The sequence below is a fragment of the Gorilla gorilla genome, chromosome 1 (genome assembly GCF_029281585.2).
Source record: "Gorilla gorilla gorilla isolate KB3781 chromosome 1, NHGRI_mGorGor1-v2.1_pri, whole genome shotgun sequence".
NCBI classification, from domain to species: Eukaryota; Metazoa; Chordata; class Mammalia; order Primates; family Hominidae; genus Gorilla; species Gorilla gorilla.
In genome coordinates this window covers 85,762,406-85,786,058 of record NC_073224.2, presented here as the reverse complement: position 1 = coordinate 85,786,058, position 23,653 = coordinate 85,762,406, and the positions used below count along the sequence as shown (strand labels likewise).

The 23,653-nt window shown below is 38.3% G+C and overlaps 1 protein-coding gene across 1 annotated transcript in view; it reads left to right on the top strand.

The window, feature by feature from the left end:
• The window catches only part of LOC101124651 (maestro heat-like repeat-containing protein family member 9), a 62,909-nt gene extending 40,373 nt beyond the window's left edge, over positions 1-22,536 (top strand). Inside the window, exons 9-15 of the mRNA XM_004027885.4 lie at positions 7,154-7,266; positions 10,293-10,442; positions 13,588-13,736; positions 15,893-16,058; positions 19,118-19,260; positions 20,236-20,373; positions 21,884-22,536. Coding sequence (XP_004027934.2) covers positions 7,154-7,266; positions 10,293-10,442; positions 13,588-13,736; positions 15,893-16,058; positions 19,118-19,260; positions 20,236-20,373; positions 21,884-22,130 — 1,106 coding nt within the window. The 3' untranslated portion in view covers positions 22,131-22,536. The remainder of the gene's footprint in view (positions 1-7,153; positions 7,267-10,292; positions 10,443-13,587; positions 13,737-15,892; positions 16,059-19,117; positions 19,261-20,235; positions 20,374-21,883) is intronic.
• Positions 22,537-23,653: the final 1,117 nt, after the last annotated feature.

Sequence of the window (23,653 nt, the reverse complement as noted above, 5' to 3'; positions counted from 1 at the left end):
CTGTGACTGGTACTGGTCTTTCCTTTCCATATTTAGTGCCCTTTTCAGGAGCTCTTATCAGGCAGATCAGCGGTAATGAATTTCTTCAGCATTTGCTTGTCTAAAAAGGGTCTTATTTCTCCTTCACTTAGGAAGCTTAGTTGAGCCAGATATGAAATTCTTGGTTGGAATTTATTTTTTTTTAAGGATGTTGAAGCCAGGCATGGTGGCTCATACCTGTAATCCCAGGACTTTGGGAAGCTGTGGTGGGTAGATCAATTGAGGCCAGAAGTTTGAGACCAGCCTGGCCAACATGGTGAAACCTCGTCTCTAATAAAAATACAAAAATTAGCTGGGCATGGTGGTGTGTGTCTGTAATCCCAGCTACTCAGGAGGCTGAGGCATATAAAAAAATGATAACATATTTTCTTTTTTTATTTTGACCTTGGAGAATCTGATGATTATGTGTCTTGGGGATGTAGAATTGTGCAGGGGTTGTCTGTATTTCCTGAATTTGACTGTTGACCTGTCTAGCAAGGTTGGGGAAGTTTTCATGGATGATATCCTGAAATGTTTTCCAAGTTGTTTGCTTTCTCTCCATCTATTTCAGGGATGCCAATAACACATAGAATTGGCCTGTTTATACAATCTTGTATTTCTTGGAGGTTTTGTTCTTTCCTTTACATTCTGTTTTCTTTTTTTTCTTTTTTTTTTCTGACTGCCTTAATTCAGAGAGCCAGTCTTCAAGTTTCAAGATTTTTCTTCTCAGCTTCATCTATTCTGCTGTTAATACTTGCATTTTAATTGTGAAATTCTTGTAGTGTGTTTTTCGGCTCTATCAGGCCAGTTAGGTTTTTTTATACTGGCTATTTCATCGGTCAGCTCCTGTATCATTTTATTATGAGTCTTAGTTTCCTTGGACTGGGTTTTGCTATTCTCCTGAATCTCAATGACCTTCATTCCTAGCCATATTCTGAATTACATTTCTGTCATGTCAGTCAATCCAACCTGGTTAAGAACCCTTGTTGGAGAACTATTTCAGCCATCTGGAGGACACAAGACACTCTAGCTATTTGAGTTACTCATTCTTTCTCAGTTCTGCATGAGGGTATTCCTTTAAATGCAGTGGAGATTGAGTATAGTCAGTAGACTTCCTTTCTGGATGTCTTCACAGGACTGAGCCTTGTACAGGGTCTGTATTTGTATCTGACTTCTCATCTTTGGTTTCATGGTAGGGTACGTTAGTGAGGTATTTTGTTGTTGAAGCTTTAGGCTGTGATCTGATCTGGTCAATGGCACTTAGGCATAGTGATCAGTTGGTAGACTCTTGCTCAGTTGTGGCTCCCCTATATTTCCTTATGGTAGCAGCTGTGCTTCTTCTCAGTGCCCTGAAAGCATGGGCTCCTTTCCCACTTAAGTGTTGGTTATAGATCATGGCTTGGCACTTCCAGGATGCCTACCACAACTCTGGGTTGATTTCAAGGTTTATGTTTCCTCCCCAAATTGGAGGCAGCAGAGAAAGGGACCTCAGCAGTGAGTGTGGCCAAGGATCTTTTACTTGTCTTCTGGAGGCTCCACACCAGAGAGATGCAGGTCAGCAATTGCTCAGTGCAATCAACCCAGGATTGAAGGTCTGTGCTGTGGGCCCAAGCTAGGAGTTCCCAGCCTGGTGATGAGCAGGGAACATGAGTAGAACCCACAGGAGACAGACTGGCCCCCTTTCTCTGGGTTGATTGTAACTTGCTGGAGTTGCAGATTAGGTATTTACAGTCTTTGCTCCTTCTTTAATCTGAGGGTAGCAGGGATAGTACCACTGCAGAGGCAGTGGCAGAGGAATTTTCAGTTGCCCCCTTGAGCTCTACTTCCAAGAAACATGGAGCTGCTGTTACTGAGATTGTTCAGCCAGTAGGGTGGGACAGCTAAATTGCTGGTATGAGCTTGGGGTTATGCTTGTTGGAGAGCAGGGGTTCAAAGGCTCTCCAGGTGGAAAGATTGGTCTCCTCTCCCTACAGTGACTGTGGTGTGCTATAAGCTCAGGTGTAGCCCTCAGGCTCATTTCTTCCCCAAATTCAGGGCAGCAGGGATAGAACTCTGCTGTGGCAGTGGCAGAGGGGCTGTCAAACACCTCTGGGAGCCTCTCCCCAGGGAGACTCCAGCCACTTACCAGTGGATATGCTCAGCCATGGTTGTGGGTGACCATTCTGCAGTTATAAGCCAGGGGCCCTGGCTGGTGAGGAGTGGGGGTTGGGTATTTCCAGGGAATAAGGGCTAGACTCCTTTTCCTCTTGTGGCTGGAGTGTGTTGGAGGTGCCAGCATAGTGACTAGGCCCTTTGTTCCTTCCCCTAGCCCAAGGGCTGCTAAGGGAGAACTACTGCAATTGTAGTCGCGGAGGTATTGTGGGTTGACTCTGGGATTTTCTACTCAGAGAAATGCTGGGCTGCCTCTGATTGAAGGGGACAGGTGGGAGCAGGGTGGTTGTGCTGGAGTCCAAGGTCAAGAGGCCCTGTCTGGTGAGGAGGACTGAGACCTGTGTGGAAAATAGCCCAGCCACTTTTTCATGTCAGGAATGCTCTGTGCTGGGAATCCAGACCAGCCTTTGGTCCCCACAGACTCTCAAGAGCCTGGAGACAGCACGGGTTATAAGACAGCAAAGAGGGCAACTCGCCCTCCCAGGGAGGTCTGTCCCAGGGAGTTGCAGAGATGCTACTGGCTCAATAGCCCTGGTGAGGGATTGCTGGAGATCCAAGCCAGGAGAACCTGTTCAGTGAAAGCTTAAATGATTGTTAGCATTTTGTAGCAATAAAATGTCTTTAATTAAGATATGTATATTTTTATACATAATGCTATTGCATACTTAATAGAATACAGCATAGTGTAAACATACATTTTATAGGTGCTGGGAAACCAACAAAATTAACGTGGGTTACTTTATTGTGATAATCACTTTACTGCAGTGATCTGAAACCCAAACCTGTAGTATCTTTTGAGGTTATGTCTGCACTTAATGGTGAAATACTGAATGATTTCCCTGAAACATCAGAAACAAGGCAAGGATGTGCACTGTCATTACTTCTATTCTATTCAACATTGTGCAGAATAGAACTGAGAGTCCAGAAATAAATCCATATATATAGTCAGTTGATTTTTATGAAGTTTCAAAGGCAATTTAAAGGAGTGAGCAAAAACTTTTCAATAAATTGCGTTTGGAAAAAATGGATATTTATAGGCAGAAAAACAACTTTGATCTATACTTCATATATATTCAAATATTAATCCAAAGTGAGTAACAGAACTATATGTAAAATCTAAAACTATAGAACTCAAAGAAATTTTGGGGGCCTTGGATTAGGCAAAGATTTCTTAGATACAATAGTCAAAGTATAAATGAAAATAAATGATAAATTAGGTATTTCTGCTCTTTGAAAGATACTGTTAATAGTTAAGCCACAGACTGGGAGAAAATATTTGCAAACTACGTATCTGATAAAAGACCCATATTCTAAGTTCATAAAGGACATCAAAACTCTGTAAGAGGAAGAGAGGAAGTCATCTCTGTTTGCAGATTACATCATTTTATATTTAGAAAACCCCACCATCTCTGTCCACAAACTTCTTGAACAGATAAGCAACTTTAGCAAAATCTCAATACAAAATCAATGTGCAGAAATCACAAGCATTCCTTTACACCAACAATAGGCAAGCAAAGAGCCAAATCATGAATGGACTGCCATTTACAATCGCTACAAAGAGAATAAAATACCTAGGAATACAGCTAACAAAGGATGTGAAGGACCTCTTCAAGGAGAACTGCAAACCACTGCTCAAGGAAATAAGAGAGGACACAAAAAAATAGAAAAACATTCTATCCTCACGGATAGAAAGAATCAATATTATGAAAATGGCCATACTGCCTAAAGTAATTTATAGATTCAATGCTATTCCTATCAAACTACCATTGACAGTCTTCACACGATTAGAAAAAAACTATTTTAAATTTCATATGGAATCAAAAAAGACCCCGTACAGCCAAGACAATCCTAAGCAAAAAGAACAAAGTTGAAGGCATCATGCTACCTGACTTCAAACTATACTACAAGGCTACAGTAACCAAAACAACATGGTACTTGTACCAAACATATAGACCAATGGAACATTCGTGCTGGTACCAGACATATAGACCAATGCAACATAACAGAGACATCAGAAATAACACCACACATCTACAACTATCTGATCTTTGACAAACCTGACAAAAACAAGCAATGGGGAAAGAATTCTCTGTTTAATAAATGGTGCTGGAAAAACTGTCTAGCCATATGCAGAAAACTGAAACTGGACCCCTTCCTTACATCTTACACAAAAATTAACTCAAAATGGATTAAGACTTAAATGTAAAACCTAAAACCATAAAAACCCTAGAAGAAAACCTAGGCAATACCATTCAGGACATAAGCATGGGCAAAGACTTCATGAATAAAACACCAAAAGGAATTGCAAGAAAAGCCCAAATTGACAAATGAGATCTAATTCAACTAAAGAGCTTCTGCACGGCAAAAGAAACTATTATCAGAGTGAATAAGCAACCTACAGAATGGGAGAAAATGTTTGCAATCTATCCATGTGACAAAGATCTAATATGCAGAATTTACAGGGAACTTAAAAAAATTTACAAGAAAAAAACAAACAACCCCATCAAAAAGTGGGCAAAGGATACGAACAGACAGTTCTCAAAAGAAGACATTTACATGGCCAACAAACATGGAAAAACCTCAACATCACTGATCATCAGATAAATGCAGATTAAAACCACAAGGAGATAACATCTCATGCCAGTCAGAATGGTGATTATTCAAAAGTCAGGAAACAATAGATGGAGGATGTGGAGCAATAGGAATGCTTTTACACTTTGGTGGGAATGTAAGTTAATTCAACCATTGTGGAAAACAGTATGGTGATTCCTCAAGGTTCTAGAGCCAGAATACCATTTAACCAGCAATCCCATTGCTGGGTATATACCCAAAGGAATATAAATCATTCTACTATAAAGACATATGCATACATATGTTTATTGCAGCACTATTTACAATGACAAAGACATGGAACCAACCCAAATGCCTATCCATGATAGACTGGATAAAGAAAATGTGGTACATATATACACTGGAATACTATGCAGGCACAAAAAGGAATGAGATCATGGCCTTTGCAGGGACATGGATGAAGCTGGATGCCATCATCCTCAGCAAACTAACACAGAAACAGAAAACCAAATACCACATGTTCTCACTCTTAAGTGGGAGTTGAGCATTGAGGACACATGGACACAGAGAGGGGAACAATACACACCAGGGCTTGTTGGGGGTGAGGGGTGAGGGGAGGGAACTTAAAGGACGGGTCAATAGGTGCAGCAAACCACCACAGCATATGTGTACCTATGGAACAAACCTGCACGTTCTGCGCATGTATCCCCTTCCGCTTTTTTTTTTAGAAGAAATAAAAAAAAAAAACTCTCTATGAAAAAAGACGACCAAATAAAAAATAAAAATGGATTTAAATAGCCAAAGAAGCACAGATAGCAAAGAAGCAAATCAAATAATGTTCTACATATACTTATTAAAGAAATGTAAATTAAACCTATAATGAGATACCACTACACACTCATTAGAATGTCTAAAATTAAAAAGACTGATTCTGCCATGTGTTGTTAAGGATGTCACTGGAGCTCACATACATTGCGGGTGAAACTGTAAAATGGTATAACAACTTTGGAAAGTAATTTGGCACTATCCTAAAAAGTTAAACATATAGCTATCATATGATTCAGTCATAACACAACTTCATATTTACCTGAGAGAAATGAAAGCAATTGTTCGTACAAACACTTACTGGTACATGAATGTTCATAACACCATTATTTGTAATAGCCTCAAACCGGAAACAACCTAAATGTCCATTAACAAGCAAACAGATAAAGAGATTTGGGTATGTACATATAATAGAATACTATTATTCACAGTAAAAAAGAACAAACTATTAATATGTACGAAAACATGGATGAATCTCAGTAGTTTTGCTGAGTGAAAGAAGCCAATCCCCCCCAAAAAGAGTACATATGGCATGATCCACTTATATAAAATTAGAAAGTACCAACTTGACAGAGAGCAGATGACAAGAAGTGGATAAGTGGTTGCCTTGGAGTCAGAGGATGGATACAGGGATTAGGTGTGAGGGGTTACAAAAGGGCATGAGGAAACTTTTGGAGACAATAGATATGTTCATTTTTTTTCCTCTGGTAATGTTTTACTGAGTGTATAGATACACAAAAACTTGCCAAGTTGTTCACCTTAGATATGTTATATGGGCTGGGCATGGTGGCTCACACCTGTAACCCCAGCAATTTGGGAGGCCTGGGGGGGCAGATTACTTGAGCCCAGGAGTTAGAGACCAGCCTGGGCAACATAGTGCGACCCTATCTCTACAAAATATGTATATTTTTAATTAGCTGGGCACTGTGGCATGTACCTGCAATCCCAGCTACTGGGGAGGCTGAGGTGAGAAGATCAGTTGAGCCCAGAAGTCAAGGCTGCAGTGAACCCTGTTTGTACCACTGGACTTCAGTTTGGGTGACAGAGCAAGATCCGGGCTCAAAAAAGACAAAAAACAAAAACAAAATCAGTAAATAAATGTCAATTATATCTCTATAGAGCTATTTAAAAACAAACAAAATCATTTAAAGCTCACCTTCTCCGGAACTGAAGTTATCTGCACCTGAAGCTTTTGCTGAGCACTTCTGGATTCCCTGGTCTACCACTCCTCAGCTCATTTCAGTTGCCTCCAAGTCTACTTTCCCTGCCAATAGACCCTCCAGCTTAGCATTAGCTTTTCCAGCACACTGAACCATGCATTTGATGGTCTATATATATTTGTTATCTTGTCAGGCTATTATTAAAAGTATTTGTCCATTCATATGTCACATGGACTCTCTTAAACACTTTATGAATTCTGTGTGAGTGCCATAAAATTTTATGAGACTAAACTATGAGCAGAGAGTTAAATATTCGGAAAACTTCAGATCTCCAGAACTGGGCAGGAAAAGAAAATTGGAAATAGTAATGTCATAGAACAAACCAGTGATCAAATAACAACCTGAAACTCTTTTTCTTAACAAAGCAGATATTGGAACAAATAAGCCTACAAACGGTAAAAGTCATAGCCTCCAGTTTCCTTCTTCTGATGTAGAATTTCTACCCAAGGAGTTTCAACAAGACGAAAGTAAAATAGCTCAGGTAACTTAGCCCCCACTTTTTCCAAGGGCTTTTGTTTATGTGTATTATTACTCTTAGTAACAATTTATTTCAACAAAGTTTATGTCGTTAGTATTTTTTCGTTTTTTTTAAACTCAGTGTGATAAAATGTAAATTATTATAGACCATTTAGTTTTCTGATTTTCATCTCTATTAATAGTAGTTATGCCTATTATTCCCAAATATAGTAATTTGTATTACTTTACTTAATCCTTATAGAAAGCAAATGAGGTATTTCCTAGTTACACTTCTTTTTGTTTGGCCAACAAATAGTTCACTAAAAATGGAGAACTTCTGCTTATTTAGAAAAATTAACAGTCATCAGTTAACAGACTTTCCAATACTATCATAATTTAATCTGCAAGCATCATAATGACACTGTGATTTTGATTTTGTTCAAAAGCGCTATTAAATGAAAAATAAAAATTTAAAAAGCCTACATGATAAACCTCAGTACCAAGTAAGTAGTTTTTACACTGTCTCGACCCTTGGGAGAACTGTGAGGCTCTATAGCCATATATACTCCCTCACCTTCTTCAAACTACATAGGTTTAGCCATAGGCTCCAGAAGTTGCACAGCATTGGGGCCCAGGTTGGGATTTCCAGCACCTTCCAGCCACACACGTTGAGCTAGTAGTTCAGCAAAACTTCTGAGGAAACCCGTTAGGCTAGCTCATCTCTTGGGGTGGGAGGATCTAGGGGTTCCTCTTAAAACTACATGTATAAAGCAGTGTCTTCTTCCATGGCTGAGATGGGTTGAATTGTGGGAGGCTAAGGATACACAGAAGCAATACATCTAACATGGTATGGTCAAAAATACTGCATAGCTGTCTTAAATATGTAGAAGCCCAATGGTACATCTTTCCAAAATCAAAAGTTATTCTTTCCCACCTCCTCTCAAAAATTTCAAGCCTGGATGACTATGTTCATTTACATGAAGAAACCAGGCATCTGTTTAAGTTTACTAGCAAATCTTCCCTCATCCTTCCATCCTCCACTCCAGTATCCTGGAATTGAAATCCTGAGTACCATGACTGGGCTAGTGAACCTAGGACCAGCAGTCTGTTGGGGCCTCTTCTAAGCTGTTCATGAGACTTATCATCACAGCCTCTAGGTTGGTGTCCTTGCTTATCTGAGTTTAATGTCCATCAGGTGTAAAAATCCTTGGACTTGGGGTAGGTACCCTGGGTCCTTGTGTTCATGACCTGTTATTCATTTCCCAATTGTGAGACCAAAGCAAGCCCAGCACTACATGCGGGAACAGTAGCTGGAAAACCCGGAGTTGGGACTTCCAGTAGTAGATGGAACAGGTAAATTGAGAGAATACAAGATTGTAGAAACAAGACCAAGAGGACTATAGCCAAAGACAAAGTTCAAAGCATGCAAATAGGAGTAGAAGCAGCAAGGTTGCTAACCATGGAAGCTGGAAGCAAAGCACCATTAAATGGGAGGGCTGGATTGAAAAACAAAACCGAAAACAATTCCCAAACTATGGCACTCTCATTTTACATAGTGGTTGGTTGTAAGAGAGGACACTGTTTTGCAAAGGATCCACAGAGAGCCACAAAAGTGTCAATAACTAAAAATATATATGTTTATATATGTTCATACCAAATAAACTAGTAGTGTCACTCATGGGAATTTATAGAAAGAAATAACTCAAAATGGCACCATTATTTGTGAGAAGAGCTTCTTCACAGATTTTTTAAAGTATACGCCAAACATAGAGGAATAAATGAAAATCTGTGGACTATTAAGTTAATAGTATATTATGCAAACATTCAAGCAAGCAGCATCAAGAACATGTAACAACATGATGTAGCAGTAAGAAGCAGGAGGAGATAAAAATGACCTCTGAAGAACCCAGCTGATCCTGTGTGATTGGTGTATTTCTGGAGAGTTACGTGTAGATAATATTTTACAAAGCAAACCTACCATTTTATATAATCTACTATCACATCTTCACCTGTACATGACAGAAACTTCTAACACTGGCTCTAAGTTTCACTGGGAATTGCTTCTTCTACAACTTTTTAGATAGATACTAAATTTTTTGTTGAGTAAGCAAATATTCAAGAAGAGAATATTCTGCCTTCCAATATTTTTTAAAAATCCAGTGTCATATAATTAAATCTGGCTTTCTTAAAGTAGGGCAAACTATTTATGATATTCAGCCCACCTCTCCAAGCCTTGGTTACCTCCCTCTAATTTTCTTCCATAGCTTTCCAAGATTCCCATCCATCACCCCTCTGCCCAGTGGGAGAGGAGCTAGTGATCATCAATTCTCACTCAGACCTTAGTTCTGCCTTATGACCAAAAAGCAATACTCCATCCCTTTAAGGAGAGTGAAGAAAAACCTTTATTGGTGAGATTGGGTATCCTCTGTACTTGGGAGAATGACTTTTTTTTTTTCCATATAAAGGCAAAAGGAGAAAATTTGGCTCGTTTATCTTTCTTTGAGAAATCTATAATCAATGTGAGTTTGTTCAAATTTTACAATCCATGGATAGTCCTCTAACTTTAAAAAGGGATTATTTGAATTGTAGTTCTTGCACCTTGATCATGGACATAAAGGCCTTTTATTTCTTTCTGCTTCCTGATCCCTTTCTGTAAAAGAGGAAAGTCCATGCCTTTGATTCCCTTGACTTCCTCACCCTGTCCCCTCCTGCATCTTCTGCTTTCTTCATACTTGTTTCTGATCGGAGTAAACTCATTTCCAAAACTGAATAAATTCATGATAATATTTGAACAGCTGAATTGCTTTAAAATCAGAAGAAAAAATTAAACATAATTTCACTTGGATTATAGTCATTTTTGTAGCAACATTATTGTAAAATATAATTTTTAATATTTTTCATGGAAGAAAGAGACTCCAACAAGATGTATATGGACCACGGAAGACTTGTGGCCCTGCCTGGCTCTTGAGCATCCCCCACCATGTCTGAGTTTAGCTGTCTTATGTTGGTGTGAGTAAGTCCTGAGGTCATGACTATCCTTTGTGGTTGCAGAGAGTAGGGCAAACCTTACTGCCTTCCTTGCTGACTGACTTTGTGCAGAGTCTCCTGATGAAACTCTCTTCACCTGATGATAAAATCGCATCTGATGCAGCATCCATACTGATATTTACTCTGGAATTTCATGCCGAGAAGGTCACCATGGTAAGATACTTGACAATAAGCAGGAGAGCACAGGGTTTACTCTCTAATGTGCATTTTTGCCTGTGTTGTATGTCCACTTCTTTTTATATGTATTTCTTGTCATTGTTCATTATATGAGTTCAATATAATGAGGCTTTTGGTTTTTTAAATTTTACTTAGAGACAGAGTCTTGCTCTGTGGCTCACGCTGGAGTGCAGTGGTGAAACCTTGGCTCACTGCAGCCTCAAACTCCTGGGCTTAAGCAATCCTCCCACCTCAGCCTCCTAAGCAGCTGGGACTACAGGCATGTACCACCACACCCGGCTAATTTTTTAAATGAATTTTTGTAGAGATGGAGGTCTTACTATGTTGCCCAGGCTGGTCTCAAACTCCTGGGCTCAAGCAACCCTCCCACCTTGGCCTCCCAAAGCATGAGGGTTACAGGCATGAGCCACCATGCCTGGCCTGAGAATTTTTTGTGTGAAATATTTCAAGCATACGAACAATTTTAGAGAGTAAGTAATGAATGCTTATCCACCAATCATATTAAATCATAATATTTTGCCTTATTTGCTTTAGAATTTTTAAAGAAATATATTAACAGCAATAAAATAGTATAGCTGTAATTGAAATCCCCTGTGTATCCCTTAAGGAATGATTTCAAAGACTCTCAGCTTGCGTAGAGCTGGCTACATAATTTGTGGGGCTCAGTGCAGAACGAAATCTGGGACTGCTTCCTCACAACATAGGAAATAATGTCATTAAATGTGTAAGCACATGCAGTGTTCGCCTTTCCTCCACAGTCTCTCTCTCTCTCAATTCTTCATGCTGGTTTTATTTGCGATTTAATGTCTTTCTAAGCAAAAAGAACAATTAACATTTTTTAGTCGTGAGCACAAATTTTACTATCCATACATATATTGTGCAATGCCAGTTACAAACGTAAGCATAGGAGCATTTAGCTCATGTGCGGAATCACCAAAATCATGCTATTTGTGTTTCACAGCTCACACATGCATACGTATTACATTCTTTCCAAAAGGGTGGAAACACTATGTAAAACTAGCTCGACTTTTAAAATTTCAATTTTTATCATTCATATATCCTACCAACATTCTCTACCTTCAGCTTATTGATGAGTAAGGAAAGCCTGAAAGGAAAATAATTTATGGCCTACCCTTTCTGTTTCCTTCTATGTCATTTTCAGATTAAGTGGGAATTTTTAAAGTAGGTTACAGTTTCAATAAGATGCTTATCTTGTTTTTCCACTGAGCTTCACATCATGGGTCCCCTGGCATTTTGTGAACACCACATGTGAATGGGACCACAGGAACGATGGCAGACTCACATACTGTATCTCCTCTGCTCCACTGTCCCATGGGACTTGATTTACAAAATACAAAGATGAAATTGTTTAAAAGTTCAAGGTGATAGTGGCAGAGCTTTAAACAAAGTAAGGGTACCTTCTCAGCATGGAGCCCTGTGCAAACACATAGGTCACAGGCCCATGAAACCAGTCCTGATGGTGACATGAGGAATGAACCTCTAGTTCCCTCTCCTGACACAGGAGTGCAAGGTGACTGAAAATAATCTGAGAAGTCTTACTCAAATTCATAGAGCAGGAAAGGGGAGGTGATGCTTTATATAGAACTCTCAATGCTGCTGCAGATGGGAGCATTCTGTAGGGCAAACACAACCACAGGGAAAGGTGAAGGGCAAGAGTCATTTTACAAAATAGAGTTCTGTTCCAGTGAAGTAGGAAAGAGCACTCAAAGGAAGGCGAGATGAAGGCTTACCAAGTCCCTGAGAGAAAGAGAGACCAAACAGAAAACTAGATTTGTAAAACTAGCCTCTGCTACAGTGAAATCTCTAACCACAGAAACAAAATGAACAAAATGGGCTCCTCAATTTATGACCCAACCCCAGCTCCCACAAGCAACTGGACTACTGAAAACAGTGGATTCTTGTCTTAGATGGGGTTAGGTTCTAAAATGAGTTATAAGGCTAAAAACATCCCTAAAAATCCCCCACATTGCATATACAGTATATGGGCTTATAATCTCTAAATAATCCTAACACATCAAATATTTCATCAAAATTGAAACAGACCATCATTTTTATAACTGGACATAAATTAGCATAAATTTCTATAATTAAGCACCCAGTGACATAGGTGGCTTGCTTTAGAGGTATTTGCATTTAAAATAGGAAGAGGACAACTAGAAGAAGCTCTAAATCCTATACTTAAAAGGTCTGTGGAAAAGAGTAGTTTGATATCTCTCATTTCTTGCTCACCTTGGAACCTATGTGGTTGGAAAAGTACCCTGCACTTTTTAACATTTATAATTTTTTCTTTTGTTTGCCATAGAAAGTTGTACAGATAAATGAACTGTATATGATGTAACTGCAGGGTAATGTAAATTTGCATCAACTAATTTTTCAGCTTATAATCTCTGTTAGTCTAAAATTTATGATCCAGGATCACAAGCAAAATTTAAGAAGAAAAAAATGCAATGGATTATTTTCAAAATAAGAAGTGAGATGATCTGAGTGGATTAAATTTGATACTGAATACACAGCCACTGATTTGAAACAAATTTCAGATCCAGCTAGAACTCTCCTTGTTCAAGAATGAGTAAAAAGGGGGAAAAATGACACTAACATGGGACCTACGAGTAGAGTTTGCAAGATTGTGGGTTAGTGTTTACCATTCTGGGTCATTCCTCCAATACATGGTTCATCCCTTCAATATGTGGATTCAAATCGTCTTTAACTTGCAAAAGTTTTCTTTGAAGTATACACTGTAGCTCCATTGTTATTCTGTTCCATTATTTTGATTTTCTTTAAGTACTTGAATTATATGTATGTTTCCTATACCGAGCTTATATTTCTTATGTAATGAATTCAACCCTCCCAAAATAAACTTTTAAAGAAATGGGCATTTTCCTGCTATTCATAAATGCACAGATTTAGTCTTCATCCAAATGAATATTTTGCATTGTGTAGTCACACATGTAAATATGCTTTCTACTAGTGCTTATCTGTATGTTAGTTGCTGCTTTGGTAATTCTGAGAAAAAGTGAATTCTTACGTCCAAGAAATGCCTTGGTTTAGAGGTGACCATGAAACAGGAGATTCTTGTTTACCTGTGGAATTTCTCTTCCAGGTGTCTAAGATCGTGGATGCTATTTACAGGCAATTGTGTGATAACAATTGTATGAAGGATGTTATGTTGCAGGTTATCACTTTGTTGACATGTACTTCACCCAAGAAGGTCATCTTTCAACTTATGGACTACCCAGTTCCAGCAGACGAGTAAGGCCCCCCAACCCTCTGTCCCTTCCACAAGGGCTTGTTCACAGGCTGCACTGTCAGATGGACCTGGGTTCAACTCTCAATCTGCCATAGTCAGTCCTGGTTTCTTTTTTCTGAAAGAGAAAATCTATTTTTGCACCATGTGGGATACTTGTAAGACTTAAATAAGATCATATGTGTTATGCATATCTTTGTATAATACCTAACACACAATAGGCCCACAAGATATGACCAATGTCACTATTATTTATCTGAGGCTTTAAATTGTGTTCTGTTGCATATCCCAGAGGAACAAACCTCTCCTCAATGGGATAATGGATTTTTATTCCCATTTGTGAATTTACTCATTTTTGTTGAGGAAATAAATTTGTACATGTAGTGTTTTTCTTGTTTATGAAAGACAGACATAAGATATTTCTACATACCAATAACAGCATTAAAATTGGGAGTCCTGTGTCCTTTAACTATTAGACTGAAATTTATGATCCAGGATCACAAGAAAAGTTTAAGAAAAAAATACAAACGCGAGTCTACGGGACAATATGAACCTAACAGGCACATTAGAAGAGCTTAGAAAAATCACACCACTCCATTTCTACAATTGGCATAAACATTGGAAATCAAGGTACTACTTCTCTACTATGAACAGTGTAAAAGGCAGAGAGTTTTATTTTGAAGAGGACTTGGGCTTTGGAAACAAATGAATCTGTTTCCATCAACTTTGACCCTTACATTTTATGTGACATTATGCAAGTTTGATAAAACTCCCCGATGCTAAATTTCCTCATCTAGAAAATGAGGAAAGTTCTATCTATAGATATGTTATGTGGGTTGCTTAGTTAGTTAATGTCTGTTAAAGGGCATCGAAATCAACAAAACTCTAAATAAATCACATAACTTTATTTTTCAGACTGAAAGATGGTATTTATTTAGGAAGCTTTAACTCACAAAGTATTTTACTATTCATAAAATTCCTAGAAAGATCTTTGTAAGATGATTTACTCATCCAGGAACTAAGCACCCACTTTGTGTAAAGTATTACTGGCCCTCAAGCATTTTGCTGAGGAGAGGGAATATATCCACATGTATACAAGATAAAAATTGCCAATAAATCTGGTACAAGCAATATGTGCTGAGGAAGTACAGAAAGCTGGCATAATTTGTTAGGTGAACTTAATCAAAGCTGCTACCAGCAGGTCTAATTCTATGTGAGGATTGAGGTAGAAAAGGCCAGGATTTGGAGTGAAACTAAACCAAAGAAACACATGGAACATTTGCTCAGCCAAGAGGTATGAACAAGTGGTAAGACAAGGAGACACGGCATATGAGAGTTGATGTCCATGTGATTCTAAGTGGGACCTGTAGGCAGGAGCAGGTGGGTAGTGGGTGCTACAGAGCTGGGTTTTTCCATATTCCAAGGGATCAGGCACCTATATGATGAACCTAAACACAGAAAGGCTGAGCAATAAGTGTCAGAACCCAGTATGAATTGGCAAGGTATCAGAAATACATCAGTGTAGAGATGTATAGCAGTTTCTAAGATAAGCAATAGTAAGACTAATCTTGAAGAGTGTCGAGTATATAGGAAAAGGAGCTAGGGGACTGGAGGTTGAGAAGCCAGGATTTTAATAGCATCTGTGTCACTCATTGTGTGACATTTGACAAAATGGCTCACTCTTCTGAGCTCAGTTTTTTTTATTTTTATTATTTAATTAGTTCATTTTTATTTAGGGTTTTTTTATTTTTATATTAATCTACATATTAATTTGTATTCCCATGCCAGTTTTTAAATATTCTATTATTCCTGAACAAACAAAGTCACAAGGCCAGAGGAGCAGAGGAAGTATAGATTGCAGAAAGCTGATCAGTTCTTGACAGTGAGCTAGACAGACATTTAAATTGCAGTAGAAATGAACTTGCAGACCAGACTCTGGTATTTTCCGTAAGGTTTTATTTAAATTCTTTCTGTGTTTTCTAGGATAAGATGTTTGTGGGATCATTTGGAAATAGGAATCTCAGTTTGCTTTGGACATGTCTGCAGTGTCTTTGCTATATAAAAATGTAAAACCAAGACTATTTTCCTGATTCTTGTTATTCTATCAAGTAGGACATGACAAACATGATTCTCATTGTGTGGGGCGGGGCTGTGTTTGCAGCACTCTGATACAGATGTGGCAGGCGGCAGGTTCTCAGGCGAGCGTGGCCCCTCACGTGCTGAAGACAATCTTATTGATACTGAAAGGAAAGCCTGGTGAAATGGAGGACACCCTAACGGAAGGGAAACGTTTCTCTCTCGATATTACCAACTTGATGCCTTTGGCGGTAAATAACACGATGAGTGTTTCTTCTTCTCAGTACTGTTTTCCTGATTGTGAAAATCCCTATCTGCCCACAGACTCAATCATACTTTCTTAACACAGTCCTCTTCTCATGCATCCATTCATGCAACACATATTTATTGAGTGTCTATTATTTGCTATGCCCTATTATGGAGCTTACATTTTGGTAAGAAACACAGACAATGAAAAAATAAATGTGTTGTAAGTCAGATGGTATAAAGCTTAAAAGAGATATATAGTGGTGTGGAGGAAAGAAAGTGACTGGCAAGGTTTAGGTAAGTTGGTCAGGGCAGGCCTCTCTGCTGAGCTGGCATCTAATCAGAGACCTGAATCAGGTGAGGATGTGATCCTTACATATATCTGAGTTAGAGAGTTCTAGACAGAGAGAAGGGAAAAGTCTCGTATTGATGGACACTTACCTTGTATGTTAGCGAATACAAGGAAGCCAAAGAATCTGAGTGAATTGGGCAAGGGAGATGAAAGTATAGGAGATGATATGAGAGAAGTAACCACTGGCTAGATCATGTAGGCGTTTGTAGTCATGGAAAGACCTAATCTCATTTGTGTCCATCATTTTATTCTCCTGAAAACCAAAATCACCACTCCTGGGAGTAAATTAAGGTCTTACAGAGACAGAGTAGTATAAAGTTGGCATTGCTTCACAAATGTGAAATGTTGGAATATGTATTTCTACGATGCCAATTACAATCCCTAAAGGCAAAATCCTGAACACCATAATCCTGAATATTGAAATTCCAAAATATCAAAATCCCAGAAGTCTAAAATTTCTATCATCTAATTGAATCCCCAAACTGTAATGACAGGTTTGGAATTAGGTGCAATCAAGGCTTCTAAAAGTGAATTTCAAGTTGTCACTAATAAAGTTTGTTTTTTCCATTCAGTCCAAAGCATGTCTAGGAAAATTCAGATGAGGGGATTAGCCAGGCAATATGGCAATGATGCAAACTTTAGTGGTAAAATATGTCATTTGTTTGCATGGACATTCCTTCCAGCTGATGAAATTCCAGGAGCTTTTGATAAATTAAAGCCACATATGCCTTGAATAAGCCAGAAAAGTTACTGACTGGTTTGAAATTAATTGTGTGTACAGTAGGAGAAGACACTTATGCAATGGTGTTGCTGTTCAACCATCAGTATTGTTTCCTCCAAATCTGTGGTCTTTCTATGAGTGCATGTGAAATAGATTTCTGCATGCCAAAACATCATAAAAGCATGGCACAGAAGACGGGAAAATTTAACAGGGAGTGCTCGAGTTAGTGTATGTCAAACCATAAAAGAATTTCAAAAAGAGTAGCATCACATATAAAATAAATGTGAACATATTCTCCAGGGAGAGCCATGCCGTAAAAGAGAAAAGAAAAAATAACAGCCATTCATCATAATAAAGGACTTCAAAATATAATTAATGATCATAAAAGTTGACCAGCTCTTATGAACCACCTCTATGCAATTGCCCATAATTTATTCCTATTGTTTTTATATGTTGAATTTTCTTTTTAGTGTGTTTATTTTCTTTTTAATGTATTTTTCTCTCTATTTTAAGTTGTCAGCATTATTTTTTCCAATTTGCTATATACTACATATTTCATTTCCTATACTGCAGATAAAAATGTAAAGACTTTTAGAGGGTTCTAATTATTTTTATGCATTTTGCAAATTTGTCTCCATGAAGATGCATTGTCACTGTATTGACTTTGTGTGTAAGCATTGCGCTTATACATAAAAATGTTGAAACTTCCTCAATAAATGAAGTGACGCATTTTTGTATATTTGCCTTTTTCAAGAAAGATAAAATGTATTGAGATCTCGGCTCTTTGGGTGACTGCATATGTGGTGGTGATCCATTGGTCTGTCTTGTCAAAAGACTTAGGTTGTCCACCAAGGGATTTCAGATGACCACAATTATATAAGTTGTTTCTTTATGAATATGGTTTGTCTGCCCATAACTGTTACCCACGCGACTGCTGTTGGTATACCTAAGTGTTTTATCTTTGGAAAAGTACATATGTTATTATTGCCTAATTTATTGTATCAAAAGACCTATGAAGTTTTCTGTCATGTGTTCATGTTTCTCACATGTCATTTTAATTTTTTAAAAAATTTTCCATTTTTGTGGGTACAGAGTAGGTGTATATATTTATGGGGCACATGAGATGTTTCAATACCAGCATGTAATGTAAAATACGTACATCATAGAGAATGGGGTACCCATCCCGTCAAGCATTTATTCTTTGAATTATAAACAATCCAATTACACTCTTTATTTAAAAATATATTATTATTGACAGTAGTCACCCTGTTGTGCTATCAAATAATCTTATTTATCCTTTCTAACTATTGTTTTATGCCCATTAACCATCCCCACCTCCCCCATCCCACCACCCTTTCCCAGCCTCTGGTAACCAATAAATCTCATTTTTAAGAATGTAAACACGTCTTTAAAATTTTTAAATTATTTTTCCTGAGTTACATTTTTGGGAGTTTGATCTCCCAGGATTTCAATATTCAGGATTATGGCAGTTGGGAATGTGTCTTTTAAGATTATAGCCCAGACCCATATTTCTGATGTGGTGACCTCCCGCCCATATTGCAGTAGTCAATATGCCAAATGATCTGTTGGTGACCTGACCTGCCTTCCCCTTAAATATCTCACTTCCTTGTATTGTTTGAGCACAGGTAGGACCTAGGTTATTAGTATGACTGCTCTTCATGGCCACATAGGAAGGGGACCTTGGAAGGGAAGCCTACCTTGGAAACCAACCTGCATCCCACTGGTTTGTCATCCAGGGTGTTTGTATAGTGCCTTAAGAGTTCCTTACCATAGTAGGCTTGGCACAGTTCCTAGCTCACAATTGATGTAACGGCTGTTATTAAATGAATGGATACCCATATATGCTTTAGGTTTTCTTCAAGGAGGCTGAAGGAGGGGTTGTAGAGTCACTCTCTTGCTCCCCTCAGTAAGGTTGACCGGGTTTAGAGAAAAATGTTTACATTTCTACCTCCTATTTCCTTCCCTTATAGGCATGCCAGGCCCTGTGCACCTTTCTGCCTCTTGGTTCTTACAGGAAAGCGGTGGCCCAGTATTTCCCCCAGCTCTTGACGACTCTTATGTTCCAAGTCTTCTACAACAGTGAGCTGAAACCGATACTCAAGGACAGGGCTTTGTGAGTTAAAACTGGTTATTTCAGATTAAATAAGAGATAAGCATCCAGCTGTCAATACTTCTACCCTCTTGGGTTCATATGGGATTCTTTACAGTCCCATGTGCGGTGTGTTCATTTATTACAGTTTTCTCTCCTCTGAATGGTAGAATGCCTTCAGAAAAGTAACCAGCCCAAGTACCTAAAAGTTAGTTCACCTTTCCTGAGCATGTGTAGTATATAAAGAGCCGTGACCACAGAACTCTGTTGATTCCTACCACACTGCCTATCAGATCAGTAAGAGACTACCACAGGAAAGAGAGCAGAGCATTAAATCCAAAGTCAGATACATTTTTGATCTGCCATTTACTTACTTTCTGCTAGTAACCTCTCAGGGTTATTATACATATAAGATTAAAAATGATGTGCTCAAATGTACTTTGTGAACTGGAAAGTTAATTTGTGGTTGGAGATGTGATATATGGGTTTATGACTACGTGCAGTTGTCTGTCCACATAGAAGTTTGGCAATTCCATTTTGCCCAAGGGTGTACAGTTGATTTTGCTACCCTGCAGGGAAATCTCAACCCACCTGTCTACTATTTGCCCTATTCTCTAAGATGACATACATCAAAGCATCCCAACTAGATAAGAATATATCCTATTCATTTAATAGAAGAAAATGGACATCTTTAGCAAGTCATTGCATCATTGAACATCTCTTTCAAATTATCTATTGCAAATAAGCTAGCAATAATAAACAAATAAGGTGTTCTGCGATTGATGCTGGATTTTGTGTGCCACAATTTTAATTTAACCCCTATCCCATGTACTGTTAATCAGGGAAGATGAAGGACATTTAGCAATCTTTTTCCGTTGAGACATCCCCTTTCTCAAAACCTATATTCTGCCCAAGATGGAATTAAAAGGCAGGTAATGTGTATTTAGTTTTTTGAATATCACCGGCATGTGATGACCTTGCTCTCTTTTGGGGCTTTAGGTATGCCCAGGATGCCCTGAGAGTTCTGCTGAATTGTTCTGGACTGCAACAGGTGGATATTACTCTAATGAAGGAGAATTTCTGGGACCAGTTATCTGAAGATCTGTGTTACTATCATGGAGTCTGCTTTATTGCTAAGTAAGAACAGGGGTCTCTGTGTAGGATTCTTGGTCTCTATCCTACCTTCTCCAACTTCCTTCAATAAGCCATGGGGGAACAAGATAGGAATCTATTCCAATTTCCAAATCTCTCTTAATGATCTGAGTTGCTATTTGATTTCTACTTCTTCAATTATTTTGAAGTGTTTTTATTTGTGATTTTTTTTCCTTTTTCTTGCCCTCTTACCTGATAACATAGATGCCCAATTATCCTCCCTCCACAGAACAGGTTTCTTTTCTTACAGATACAGAAAACTAGAAGTGAGTTTGGTTTTTTCCCTCTGATTTTAGCTGATTCCTGCACTGCAGGCATCAGTTTTAGACATGTTTCCACTTGAAACAGGTCCAGTAAAAACCTATACTCAATAAGCCAAATAAATTTGGAAAAGAATAGAGAGAACTTTTATTTTTCTTGTACTGGAAAGGTGGGGGGGTTCTAGTTAACTCTTTAGTGAACAGCAAGTTTCTGATTGTAGGGATCAGATTTTCTGATGAAGAATCAAAATACGAGCTGTTGACAACATGACAGACTAAGACTACTTCAAGTTGTGACTGACCCAGAAACTACATTCTTTGTGGTCTATGGGGCCTTGGTGCTTTTATAACAGCATCTCATTTGCAAATGGATTTCAGGAACACATGCTGTGTTAAAGTGTAGTACATCTGCACCCTGCAAGTTGTCACAAGTTGAATGTCACTCTAAGGGTATCTAACAAGTAACTTTGGATCTTCTTACTCAAAGTGGGGTCCACAGACAAGCAGCAACGGTGTCACCTGAGAGTTAAAAATTCAGAATCTCATGGCCCACCTCAGACCTACTGAATCAGAATCTGCATTTTAGCAATATCCCCAGGGTGATCTGTTTGCACGTTGCAGTTTGAGAAGCACTGGTTTGGAAGACCAACTGGGAATCTTAAAATGGAAACTTCCTCATGTTATCCTTTGCAATTCTGCCCTTACTGATCTGATCCAGGCCACCATGTCAGTACAAGTGTGAGGCTGTCCACCACCCAAGTGTGTTCTGGAGAATGGCATAGTGAATCAGAGCTCACCACCTCCTTTCCTGACCAATCCAGGGCGGTCCCAAACTCTCATCGGCGTTACATCATTCAAAGAAAGAGCTTGGTCCAAAACCACAAAGATGACCTGTATGCAGCCATCTTGGACTGAGCACTAGATTTTTATTTCCTCTCCCTTTAGTCAAGAATTGATGGGAGCTTGCACTAAAATAGGACATTCTGTTCTGTGGCAAAGGATGGGAGAGACAGGAAAGAGAAGTGACATTAAGGAAAGAGATGTTGACAGGGATCCAGTTATAGGTAATTCTCCAGAGTATGTGTAGAATTCATAGTGGGACTACAATTTATTTAGGGAATATTAAAGAATATCTTTCATCTGGGAGGTACAAGATATTAGAATAATGATTCTCTCTTTGCCACTATTAGCATGTTTTCTCCTTTGCTAATTCAGTGCCTTATTCTCTTTTACAGAACTCTCAGTGAATATAACTTTCCACAGTTTCCGGAGACCCTGAGTTATCTCTATAAGCTCTCAGTAGAAGGTCCTAGAAGGTCAGAAGACACTGTCATCGTATTAATATTCCTCACTGAAGTGAGTTTTGTAGACTGTGAACAGCTGTGTTCTCATTTCCTTTTCTTACCCAAATTTAAATCAAAATTCCAGTTTCTCGTATCTCTCCCTCTGAATGTTGGTTCTTACCAAGACTTAAGATCATGAAAGATATCTGAAGTTGGATGGGGAGAGGTGTGGAGTTAGATCTGGGTTATGGAAGAGTTGTCCCTTCAGCTTTCCCCAGCAGTTGGTTTTTCTCTGTTTCTAGGGGTGTGAATTTGTACAAAAACTAATTATTTTTTAGGACCAGTTTATATATTTCTGCATGATTGTTAAAGTATATTGAGGGATAATTGGGTTTAATAAAGATGGTAGTTAACATCTGGGATCTAGGCAGTACTTCTGACCATCCAGAGGGAGAAAGGAACTGGCTGAGTAACTGGGTAAAATGAAGATGTGGAACCATATTACTTTGTATATCAATATTGTGCCATGTATTGTAATACTATAATGGAATCAAGCAAATTGACAAACTTTTGTTTACAAAAAATAAAGGCTTTATAACCTGAAATTATCAAATCTAATTTTTTCATAAAAATAATAATCTAATAGGCACATATTACCTAAGGTGAAGTACCCAATACTTTCAAAATTTGAGGTGATTTCAAACACCATAGGAAAACGGTTAATAAATTATGAAAAGCATACTGTTATACTATACCATCTACTTCTAAAGCTTTCAAAAGTATACATAAATTAATTTAACTGAACATTGTGGTAGTCATCAATGATTTCAGATATGCTCAGTCTATTTTAACCTCTCATTAATTTTACTGCATGACTCATTATTTTTATTGAATTGACTATTCTTTGCCCAGTGTCTATTCTTGGCTTCTCTATCAATCTTTAGTTGACTATTTACAGGTGGGTTTCTTTTTTTTCCCCATAAGTTATTGGGGTACAGGTGGTATTTGGTTACATGAGTAAATTCTTTAGTGGTGATTTGTGAGATTTTGATGCACCCATCACCCGAGAAGCATACACTGTGCAATATTTGTAGTCTGTTATCCCTCAGCTCTCTCCCACTCTTCCCCCCCAAGTCCCCAAAGTCCATTGTATCATTCTTATGCCTTTGCATCCTCATAGCTTAGCTCCCACATATCACAGAGAACATACCATGTTTGGTTTTCCATTCCTGAGTTACTTCACTTAGAATAATAGTCTCCAATCTCATCCAGGTCACTGCAAATGCTGTTAATTCATTCCTTTTTATGGCTGAGTAGTATTCCATCCATATATATATACACACACACCACCGTTTCTTTATCCACTCATTGATTGATGGGCATTTGGGTTGGTTCCATGATTTTCAAATTGGGAATTGTGCTGCTGTAAATATGTGTGTGAAAGTTTCTTTTTCGAATAATGTCTTATTTTCCTCTGGATAGATATCCAGTAGTGAGATCGCTGGATCAAATGGTAGTTCTACTTTTAGTTCTTTAAGGGATCTCCAAGCAGTTTTCCATAGTGGCTGTACTACTTTACATTCCCACCAGCAGTGTAGAAATGTTCCCTGATCACTGCATTCACAACAACATCTACTGTTTTTTGATTTTCTTGATTACTGTCATTCTTGCAGGAGTAAGGTGGTATTGCATTGTGGTTTTGATTTGCATTTCCCTGATCAT